We start from the raw sequence: 12,446 nt of genomic DNA, 5'->3' as shown, positions 1-12,446 counted from the left end.
TTTACATGTGTAGCAATTAATGATACAAATACACTATTTAAATCAGTATATTCAATTATAATAAAAAACGAGTCAGTTTACATTAAAACATTTTTAGTTAAGTTAAGAGTGAAGACTTTTTATCGTGCGAACTTTTTATAAGTTTCTTGTCATACATGTTGCTAATCGTACAAGTATCCTACGTCCTACGATTTAAAAAATATATTACATATCGAGGTGGTATAAAAGATAATTTACTTACCTATATAATATAATTATCTCATCATTCCTCGTCTGAATATATAAATTTTACTTCGGTGTAGGTACAAAGCTATAATATCTGCGAGACCTAGCTTTGCTCGAACAAAATAAGTATAAGATCTAAGTCCTCATTATTTTGATTTATGTGTACTGGATTTCGCTTGACTTTAGAAGGGACAAAACTTAGCCAGGATTGTTTTTGCTTAATTTTTTTGAGAAGAGCACGATGAAAAAGGTCTGTTATCGTAGTTTTTCAGTCTAATTGAATTTAATATTATTTAAACCAGAATCTTCTTTTGCTCTAAACCAGTAAGTAGGTATACAGATAGGCCGCATCAATAGGTACTTAATATAAAAAATGTACTCACTGTTTAGCTCCAACCCCGAGTTTGGGTACAAAATTGGATTAGTAGTTTCCGATCGGTTCAAAGTTCAAAGGTCCAGTAGTCACAGGACAAGCCGAGACTAATTCGTAAACGATTAAACTTTAGCGATAATAAGTACCTACTTACCTGAGAAAAAAATTCAGGGTCGCAAATTATTCTTATCAGTTACCTTCCAAAGAGAAAAAAAGCGACAACGCCGTCGGTGGTAATTGCTAATAATAGAGATGCTAATTTGTACAATAACGCAGGTAACTTTTAAACAAAAGGCTTGTAAAACTAAAACTAAAGGTACATTAAACTTTATTAAATCACATTTATTATTAGTTTAGTCAAAATATCATGATGATTTTATTACGTCGCGTTACCGCAAGCCACTGTAATCTTTATCTGCACTCGGTCCGCAGGCCGCAGCCGCCCAAGTTGATATTATGTGTCATTTTATTCCACATAGGGTAACTATAAAATGCTTCCTTTGAACTAGCATTATCAAAAAGTAGCATTAAAATATGTGTTGCCTTTACAAATTTTAAGCTAGTCACCAGGCTGCGTCTGTCGATCGTTTATTTGAAAAGTGAAAAATATTGAATGAATTTTAATTTAAGGAACATTGACATGTAGTTTGAAGCTTATCTATATTTAAGTTCATTTATTTTTAAAAGATATATAGATAGAAAATAACTAAAGCCTTTTTTACGCAAAAAGAATGTTTGCAAAATAAAACTTTTTAAAAGTGACAACCCTATTAGAGAAATATCGTAATTCTAAAAAAATCATATCTCTCATCTCCTTTGTTATATTTATTCCGTTTCTTTTTATCACGATAGGTCTAAGGATACCGAAGTGGTTTATAAAAAAAGAGGTGCGACAAGTAAATAATCAAAGCTCAATACCAAGATAGAAATGCGGGAGTTCCAATGCAGGCTGCTATAGGTTATAGGTTATAGGTATTCGCGGGCTTGGTTTCCGCAAGACCTTTGATGTTCCGACGACTTCTGGCCGTCGGACCAATATAGCAACTAACGAACACTACATTATCCCATACATTTTATGAGAAAATAAGTAAGGTATGGTGGCTCTGGGATCTTGCTCTAATAGGTTAAAGTAAGAATTTAATGTTCCTCAACGGAAATAAGCCGTTTCTATTCTAGTTTTCTACAATAATCAGTTTTTACAACTTAGGTTTCAATGTTTTTTTCTTCTCTTGCATTCAAGAGCCTGATGGCGCTGTTTGATTTTGTGTTGATGGATTCTGTTAAACATTTTGCTGTTACATTTATTTGGTCGGTCCACAGCCTAACAAGTACCCGACCTATGCGCTCTGTTTGAGCTGTCCTGCCTTGTTTATGACTAGGACTGTATTAGACATGTTAAAAACAATATGTTAAATTTTTTACATATATTTATTATTTAAATGTAATACAGACCAATTCTTAATCCAATTTGTCCATATGCATAATTAGTATGTTTAGATAAAAAAGTATAACAATTAACAATCAATACTTAAAGTTAAAATAAATTAATCTTATAATTAATTTAGTCATATATTTATGTGATGATTCATTAACGTAGGTACCATTTTATTAAACCTTTTAACTGCTTAGAATTTCATCGAGCGTGCTCGTATCGCCGCCGGTACGAAGTGACACGAAGTTTCATCTTATTTGTCGCACTGCGGCGGTTAAAAGGTTAAGGTAGCAGTGGCGGATCGATCAAAGAACTCGATTCCCACCGGCTTGTCTAATTTCAGCCCGTTGAGTACTTTCACGATCGGTTCATGGAGAAAAGGAAAGCAAAATTAGCTCCGGGTTCCCTACGAATATTTCAGACGCGCCACCACTGTAAGGTAGACAAATATATTTAAATGGCTTATCAATATATGATACCCTTGTTAATTTTCGTCAGGTGACAAGCAAAACTCACTAATTACCATCACAAATTCATAGCCATAATGAACCATATTACTACTAAAATAAGGTTGATTTTTATTTTTTTAAATAATTAGTGATATTTGCTTGTCACCTGACGTTTTAATACCGAGTTGGTCAAACGTAACTACTTTACTTAATGTAAAGTCACAAACTGAACGCGCATAGTCTCATATTGTAATCGTAAAGCAATATATGTTAGTATTACAGAGTGTAACCGGGGATAGTAAAGAAGAACACAGTGACGGTGTGTATTTCCAGAATATATGACATTGGTTTAAGTCTTCCACATACTTTCTTACCCCTACCCCTACTAATACTTAAATCTAGGTTTACATACATTTACTCATGAACTCGTGAATGTCACTTGTACGAGTAATACTGTTACATTTGTACTTCAAGGATTAGAACGTTATTTCTGCTGAATATCCAGGTACAATAATAAGCTAGTTGACCTTATTTAAACACGCCTAATAATAGAACATTAAATAGGGAACCTGCAGAATTTTTATTTATGCTTTCATTTTAAATAATACCATCTAAAATAGTCCACCAGTATATTATAACTTTAAAAAAATCCATTTATTGGGAAAAAATGCGGTTTTAAAGTGACAGTTCAAATTCGAACGTTAAAAGGGCCTGCACCATCAACGACGTCATATAAGTTCAGTGATACAACTACAACAAAATTATATGTATCTCGGATTACTGAATATTTATTTCATATAAGTAATTTCTTTAAAAAGCTCTGCTCATTTTTTTTTGATACAGCACATAGTACCACAGAATGAACGTCCTCATCGTTACTTGAAATCATAGCTAGAGTAACTTATATAGTCTGGCATACACAACTTGTCAGTCAGTAAGAACCAAAAAAATTATACTCATCCCTTTCATTTGGGTGCTAGTACTAGCGTAAGACAAAGCCAGTATGATACTCTCTGTCTATACTCTATTTATGTTTGAAATAAGTTAGTCCTGGGCCAAACTATGTGTTTATATGCGTAGGTGTATAGGTATATACCTACTCAGATAGTATTCAGTCACCAAATGCGCCGCTACGCCATCTGGCGGTACAAATAATTCAAGGAAGAGTTCGTGGTACAAATAATTTATTTATGGTTTATGTTAATTTTTTATTTATTAAAATGATTCATTAGGGCAATAAATTTATTATATGCATAGTTTAATGAATAAAAAATAAATAGTTTTATTGTCCTAAAAATTATTAAATAGGTAAATAAAAAATTACCGTTGTACCAGTTAGCCTATACCGTCAGATGGCGTAGTGGCGCCTATGATGACTGAATACACTATCTTCAAATTGATTGTCCAGTTTTCATTGTAAGGTGACGTCATCAGTGTCAAAACGCTGATGAGTATTTCACAAATCTTTCCGTTTTGTGTAACTTTATTCGATAATAATGGAATATATAATATTGGAGGATTTAACAACTGGAGACGCCTTTAAGAGCTTACCCCTCTGTCGAAAAGCTCGGCCAATGGTCATATGTATTGTATGGAGTGACGTTTATCTGACATGGCTATTTGTACGTTATGTAGAAATAGCCATACATTTGCCCCTCCCCCACAAAAATCGGCAGACTGTATTGTATAGAAAATTATTACAATCAAGGCGTCTCCAATTTTTAAATCCTCCAAGATATACTCGGTCAAGCAAATCTTGTCAGTAGCAAAAGGCGGCAAATTAAAAAAAAAGGCAACACTGTTTTCGAATAATTCTAAAATCGCGTGTCATCTGTGTTTTATCTGTGGAATGTGAAAAGTGAATGACAGCCATCATGTTTACATTCTGAATCGTTGCTATTTCAAGAGAAATTTCTGCAGTCACCATTAAATACCAATATATTAAATAAGCTTGTACAATCACGGTCGTTGATCGCAAATATTTGTAAAATTTGAGGTTATGATAGTTACATGTTTTTGGTTCAATGTACATTGCTGCTTTTCTTAACGCAATACCAACGCAATACTGCTTTTTGAGTGTTGCCCTACTTCCCTTTGCTGTACATTGCTGCTGACATACTTTGCTTGACAGACTATATTAATGTCGCAGTGACTAAAAGGCAAAATATACATACAAATCATGATTGCATTTTCCCTATTTACGAGCACCGCTTGTTTTTTTCGGCTGCGTTCACCAATCATCACCTAATCTTTATAATAATATATATATCCTCTGACAATATACTTAGTGTAGTACTCGTGATGATTATGTTTAATGTGCTGATTTGTGTCGTCAGTCAACTAGCCTATGAATGCGCAGAAGTAGTGTCGCAGCGATCACTTAGTGCCCATGGCCACGATGACCTTGTAGTGGCACTTTATGGACTCGTGTTGGTTGTTGTTGATGTCCATCATGCGCATATCGCGCACGACCTGCAGGTAGTCCCTCAGGTACTCCGGCCACTGCTCCTCGGGAATGTTGAACGGCGTCACGGCTTTCACGGCTTCTGCAATAGACAGATAGACCCAACTGAAATAAGAAACATTTGTTCGTGATATTCACAAATATGTCCAGACAATAAAAAGCCATACAAGGGGTCTACCGCGAAAACCAAAATTCGCAAATTGCGGGGATCTTCCTCTTTTACTCTGACCAAGACGTAGAGAGACAGAAAAAATGCCCGCAATTGACGAACTTCGATTTTCGCGGGTCACGAAATTGACCTAAGTCAGCAAAATGCATTGTACCTAGGTCGGTACACGGGCATGCACTTTCTATCTCATAGGTAGATGAAAATGGAAATTATGTATGTCTGCGGCATAATATCTCTCCTAAAATTTGATTTTGATATAGAATGTTTTGTTCGGAAAGTATATGAAGCGTCTCCTTATCTACGATTCAATATCAGTTCACAACACACGACACGACATGTCAAATCAATTCTATCCATCCTGTTTATCTTTACTAGAAGTGTTCACGGTAGAGGAATTCATTTCAAGGGTCTGGTGACCTCTCGTTATAGACCAATACTTAAAGACGTACTTATCGGGCCGAAAATAAATAGTCAATGAAGAGTTTATTATTCAATTGGGGCCTATAGGAGCAGAATCTGTAGGTACTGTTTATGTTCTACTAAGTGTAGGTACTATACGACTGGTCTGGCCTAGTGGGTAGTGACCCTGCCTATGAAGCCTATGGTCCTGGGTTCGATTCTCGGTAAGGGCATTTATTCGTGCGATGAGCATGGATAGTTGTCCCTGAGTCATGGATGTTTTCTATGTATTTAAGTATTTATAAGTATTCTATTTATCGTTGTCTGTACCCACAACACAAGCCTTCTTGAGCTTACTGTGAAGCCGATGGTCCTGGGTTCGAATCCCGGTAAGGACATTTATTCGTGCGATGAGCATGGATATACATCCGTGAGTAATGGCTGTTTTCTATGTATGTAAGTATTTATATATATTATATTTATCGTTGTCTGAGTACCCACAACACAAGCGTTCGTGAGCTTACTGTGAGGCTTAGTCAATTTGTGTTAGAATGTCCAATATTTATTTATTTAAATTTATTTATTTGTAACCTACTTTATTTTCTACTCGGAGCCCAGACTAAACAGCACTAAAAACTAAGACCCTTGCACCATTCCACAGTGCATGTTTAAAGGACATAAAGACATGGCCTAGAATATAAATAAATATCATAGATCATAGCCCATAGGACATTATTACACAAATTGACTAAGTCCCACAGTAAGCTCAATAAGGCTTGTGTTGAGGGTACTTAGACAACGATATATATAATATATAAATACTTAAATACATAGAATATGACCCTATTGATATAAAATGCCAATCACAAAACCGGCCAAAAACATGTCGGCCCATGCTCTGTGTAGAGTTCATAGACATAGACATCCTTTATTGGTAATGATATATTACAGGTCACAACTTACATATGATTCAATTATTATTAATTAGTCATTACATCAATATTATTCACATATTACTTATTCGTTCATAAGGTCACAACTTACCAAAAAATAATAGCTTGCAATTGTTTACATATTATTTAATTATTGTAATTCAGTGATTTTCATTGAAAATTAGAAGCCATATTTTCACGAGATTCTCTATATTTTTTATACCCACGGCTTAAAAGTTGTTTAACAAAGTAAATACTTTCGGAAATAGGTAATTTGTCTTGAAACAAGTTCCTGTTTACGCTGTTTTAAGATCTATATTACTTTTACAAACCTAACTCGCTCCATAACAAAGAGCCACCAAATGCACTTCGTCGTGCACTTATATATACAGCGTGTATTTTCGATACGACCACATAATCAAAGGGTAACTGGTTTCGGCTTTAAAGCAGTATAAATATTTAAAAAATATTCGGTAAACTCAATTTCCACGTACTTTTACAATTATCCAGACTATTGAATGTGAAGAATTTGTCCTGATGTTTAACTTCGACGTTTTTGAAGCCGATTCGCGTCATAAGCGTTTTGACTTCGTTTTCTGGATCCTGAAATATCAAAACAAACAAAATAAAAGATATTTCCTATAACTACTTTAAACTTTTGAACTAAAAAATTATACATACCTATTATAAAAAAACAAAAACCCGACTGGACACTAAAGAAGAGGAAAACAAGCCCAACAAGAATATTGTTGTTGATGGTAAGTATCGCAGGCGGGGACCAACAGAGGGTTACCTATAGTCATTTTGGTTGTTGTTGAGTACGAGTATGACGCGTATATATATACGCGTCATACTCGTGAACGGGTGCTGTTTGTGGAGACTGGTCTGTTTAAGCTAACTTTATTTTTGACTATAATTATAGTGAGACACCTCATTCGGTTCTCGTATGTTTCTTTTATCCTAATGAATGTTTTAATTATACGCAATTCTCTTAGAGACTCTATACATCTCTAAGGATAATTTGATAAAAGTCATTTAGTTCTGACATTTACAGATATTTACACCTCTAAATAATTTTAGATTATTTTTTTGTATCTGTTTGTTTTTTTTTTAAATTAATTTATTATTTTAGTTATTTTTTGTAATTCGACATTTAGAGACTTTATAAATATCTAAGTAATAATAATAATTCACTTACTTTCTCTTTAAACAATAATACTTTAAGTAGTTTGCATTAATATTTTCAATTAATTGTATTTTAAACTTAATTGTTGATGTGCTTGTTTTTGCTTGTATGTAAATTCCATGTTGACGTGTAAAAGTGCCCTTGTGGCCTATTTGCTGAATAAATGTCGAAGTTGAATTGCTAATATCATAAAGCCTCCTTTTAGCTTTCCCGTAATCGAGTAAAGGTAAGCGACACACAGTCCCGATTTGCACGCATCGGACGCATCGTACACAACGGGTTGTATAGAAACACAGGTACAACAACTGTTCCACATCGACCACATCGTACATCGTACGCAGCTGACGCAGCGGGCGCAATGTGCTACCGGCAATGCCGACGTAATCGCTCGGCGGGGCATATTTTCCGATGCGTGTGGGTGACGTCATACGGACTACTCGTAGCGATCAGTGGACGAATGAACTAATTCTGAGCGTTTACGCTGCACCAATATATTAGACCCCAAATAAATAAATATTTGGGGTCTAATAAACAATGGAATAAGTAGATCAACGAGCATTGACCGACATATTTTTTTCAACTCAGCAGCTCGAAAAAGCCTACTTTCGTCACTCCAGGGAGTGAGACAAAGTAGCTTTTTAATTTAGTGAAGGCTATGAATACAGGAATACAAACTTTACTTGATGTTAAAAAATTTTAACCTTTTATATGTTCTCACTACTGAGGTGAAAAGTTGTATGTGTCACACGAGAGCAAAGTTATTTTACATCTCGTGTTTTTGACTCAAAATCAACACTCGCAAGAAAAACTAACTTTCCTCTCTTGTTGCACAAATAACTACATTTTAACTATGGTCGAATATTATAACAACATAAATAAAAATAAAAAAAACTATGAAGTCAATTATTAGTTTGGTATTTTTTTGTGAGTATTAAAAACAACATTAAGAATCATATGCAAAAATTTGCTATGGTGTATTATATAAATGACAAAATTATAGGTACAAATTAAATTACAACTGTGTAAAAATATATTTTAATTTATTTACTAAATACTAAAATGCCGCCTCCAGTATCGTTTTAATACCATTGTGTATTATCAGAAAAAAAATAATAATAACAAGGTCACTGCTAGTTACGCGACAAATGTACTCGTAAATATAAATTGTTGTCACAGCTGGGAAGGCTATTAATATATGTTCGCTTGTTGCTGGTACAAACTTATTAATTTCCGTAAAAAAACTGCCCAAGTGTGTTTCGGACCACATTAATGTAGGGCTCCTTCGTACAATACGAAAACAGCAACAAAATAAAATAGTGTAAATGAAAATACAATCAATGCACATGACAGTCATGTACTCGTAGGCGTGGGCCGTGGGGTGACGAGGGCGCAATTAAATTTTTGGCATTTTTCCTACGAAGTCCAACTTTGTCATGATGATCACCGGTTTGATTCCTCGTCAAATCTAAGGATTATTGGAAATATAAATTCAGTTTTATTTTTTTCTAAAATCAGCCTGGTAATCCCTGTCGTAACCCCTGAAATGAATTTGCGTAGGTATGATTGGTTGGATTCAGGGAAACATGTTTTATTTTAAGTTGTTTGTTTGTTAGGTTATAATATACGCTCACAGTAAAATAATGATAAATGTACTAAAAATAAGAAAAAGCCACCAGGCATCGGCAAACGTCGACGTCGGTATCGGTGCGATATTGCCGGTAGGTATACTTAGTTGCGGTAGCGCGATGCGTCCGATGCGGATTACTGGTCGCAGTTGTATGAGTTTCTAATACGAAGCGTCCCAAATCCGTTGCATTGCGTGTGATACTTGCGATGCGTAATATGCGAAACTGTGTAGGCACCTCCTTAACTATATTATATGCCTTACCTATATATGCTGGAGACGCAAGCGGTGTGGCCTGGCCTTTATTCTGATAATTTTTAAGTAAGTTGAGAGTAATTTTCTTGATTGGACTAGAAAGTATGTCACAAGTTATGATTATTTTCCTTAAATCTGATGTCATTGTTTGTTTAATTGGACTTCTATAAATTAACGTTTTATGAAATGACTAAACGAGGTAATTCCGGAAACTAGCAAAACTGGTATAACCTAATTCATCCCCTGAGGAGGTTAAAAAGGGGTTGAAAAAAAATCATCTAAGGAGGTTGAGAGGGATTATATCGAGAACATTATTCTTTAGATATTTATTAACTGTCCCTTCTACTATTTTTGTAGACTATATAACGACCAACAAACAAATCCACGAGTGCGTATAAAAAATACCTGAGAATCATGATACGGTGAGGTGAAACTGTCCACGTTGTTCAAGTAGGCGCTCCACCGGTCCCGGTGGGCCAGCACGCGGAACACGTCGTAGATGGGCATGTGGCCCAGGAACAGCAGCAGGCAGCTACCGCCCTCGTCCAGGAGCCGGTATATGTTGCTGAACGCCGCCCTGACGACACAATCCATTAGATAGACAGCCATCTAGCCTATTTGGTTCGGTAGTTCTAGGTTCGATACAGACCATACTGTGCGGCTCGAATACAGAGGGCCTACCGCGAACCACGTTTGACGTGTTGCCTCTCTGTCGCACTTGTAATTTCGCACGTAAATGTAACAGGGAGGGAACACGTCGAACATGGTTCGCGGTAGGCCCTCAGGTAACGGCATTTTTTTACATGTTTAATTATAGATGTTTTTGATGTATTTAAATAAAATACAAATATATAAAGAATATCTATCTGTTTAGTGTTTATCTACAACTAGCGACCCGCCCCAGATTCGAAGGGTTGCAATGGAGATACTAGTCACCGTCATATTTCAAACAATTTTCACTAACTAAACCTAAATGTATTATCCATCTAAACTTGCTCCTGAATTACTGTATAGTTTAAAAAGTAAAGCGTATAGGCCGACGTTTTATAGGTACTATGCATGTAGAGATATAAATCGTTCTAATTCTCACTACTAATGCATTTGGTTGATTTGTGTTAAATTTTCAAGAGCGACCTATTTAAGAGTTAAGTCAGTAAGCAGTATGTACATACCAGCACCTATGTACATACTAGGTAGGTTACATAGGTTAAGGAATTAGAAATATTACGACTAACTAAATTTAATAATTTTAACAACATAATTTTTAAATGGTATCATTTATGTTTTGACTAGTGCTTTATTAAGTTACTATTTATTCATATACTGACCATTTATTCACCACTTCTTGTTAAAGTGGTTAAAAGCTAGCTAGCACCCCCAAAATGAACGTGGCCGTGGCGCCAATAATGAAACCCACAAAAGTATTTGGTGGCGTTACTAAATAAATCGTTATTATCTAAAGATTACCTACTCAATATAATTTATATGTAAAAACACAAATAATATTGTAAGGACTTACTTTTGCCTCTTTATCCAGTGCAGTGTGAAGAAGGAGAAGGCGTGGTCAAAGCGGCCGCCCAGCTCGGCCGGCAGCCGACCCTGGATGTCCAGCGGGATGAACACCGTCCGCTCGCCCCCGTAGTGCTCGTTCGCATAATTCACCATCCTTTCACTTAAATCTCCACCAACTATCGCGTCAACATCTTCAGGAAGAAAGGACTTCAGTATCTCAGTAGTGGTACTTCCATCCCCGCAACCTATGTCAATGATTTTGGCACCGTATTTTTTCCATTTAATTTTCGCTGCAAATTCTTCGAGGCAATCTAAGGTATCTTTCTTCTGTAGCGCGTTGTTTTTCGTGTACAGTTCGGCGTTATTCATTGTCGTGTATTTATTTGCGTTGTAGGGCTGGGAGTCGCGTGCGCAAGCCGACCGTGTTTGGTGCAGTTTCGGCGAGAGTCTCGGCGGAGGCGCGGCGTATGTATTTATATAGTGGTATGTTACTCGGTGCCCTCATCCACTCCTACGAAATCCGCAAGAGTGCGTTCGCTCTTATCAGTACGCATGTGAGGTTCTGTAGGTTGGATTCCCAGATCACGTTTCTTGCTTACATCAGGTGTAGGTCCTTCTATTCCTCTGTAAAGTAACAAAGGTGCTATTATGCATCAAATGTATTACAACCGTTTGTAACTACGTATTACACCTTATGCATTCGAAAACTCATATAATTGATAATCGTATTCTATTAAAGATTAAAGTATATAATTCAATTTCGCTTTCCTGTCACTTATCATGCGGTTGTTATGCGTGCTAGGGTACTACAGTCAACGTCATAAAATTCATAAATACAGATTATCTAAAAAAAGCGACCATAATATACACAGCTAATAGTAACTCATAAATAACGACTCATACTCATAACCTATCAGCATCACATCTAAGTGTGTGTTTTTTCAGTGGTATCATACATGAACGATTACAATCTTTACAAACTACAAATGATCTAAAGACACGTGCCGGTTTATTATATTCTATTCGATGTTTTTTTTTCAAGTTTAGGGTATGATGAGATATAAATATTTTAAATATGAAGTATCAACCCCGGCCCGCGTAGATGTTGTTAATTAAAAAGGTTAAGCCCCACATTCACCCCCTTATTTAAAAACAATCGTTTCTTATAGTGGATTTCTACAATTCAAATTTAATGTACAACCTACCCTAAACGTAAATATTTCATATTAACTTTTTAATTAAAGACTATATGAAAATAAGTTTTTGGCAAAAATTTAATTTTTGGTACAAGCTTTTATTGCCGACTGTACTTTTTTTCCACAGGCAACTAATACTCATCGATACAATTCTAAAAACCCCAAGGTTGCGTTGTTTTATCACAGAGTTCCTATGGCTACCTCCGGTCTCCATCATCAGATCAGCGTGA

The 12,446-nt window shown here is 35.6% G+C and overlaps 2 protein-coding genes across 3 annotated transcripts in view; one reads left to right on the top strand and one right to left on the bottom strand.

Moving 5' to 3' along the window:
* The window catches only part of LOC133534730 (protein retinal degeneration B), a 228,934-nt gene that overhangs the window by 181,670 nt on the left and 34,818 nt on the right, over nucleotides 1-12,446 (top strand). The gene's annotated exons all lie outside the window — the stretch shown is intronic.
* The window catches only part of LOC133534740 (juvenile hormone acid O-methyltransferase-like), an 85,626-nt gene continuing 73,213 nt past the window's right edge, over nucleotides 34-12,446 (bottom strand). For both annotated transcript variants that reach the window (XM_061873996.1, XM_061873997.1), the window contains exons 2-5: nucleotides 11,028-11,644; nucleotides 9,914-10,085; nucleotides 6,938-7,046; nucleotides 34-5,025 (exon numbers count right to left, since the gene is read on the bottom strand). In XM_061873996.1, the coding sequence (XP_061729980.1) occupies nucleotides 4,856-5,025; nucleotides 6,938-7,046; nucleotides 9,914-10,085; nucleotides 11,028-11,389 (813 nt within the window). In that variant the 5' untranslated portion in view covers nucleotides 11,390-11,644 and the 3' untranslated portion in view covers nucleotides 34-4,855. The remainder of the gene's footprint in view (nucleotides 5,026-6,937; nucleotides 7,047-9,913; nucleotides 10,086-11,027; nucleotides 11,645-12,446) is intronic.

This window comes from Cydia pomonella, chromosome 2, assembly GCF_033807575.1.
Source record: "Cydia pomonella isolate Wapato2018A chromosome 2, ilCydPomo1, whole genome shotgun sequence".
NCBI classification, from domain to species: Eukaryota; Metazoa; Arthropoda; class Insecta; order Lepidoptera; family Tortricidae; genus Cydia; species Cydia pomonella.
The sequence above is the reverse complement of the archived record's forward strand: the minus strand, read 5'-3'. Positions and strand labels throughout refer to the sequence as shown.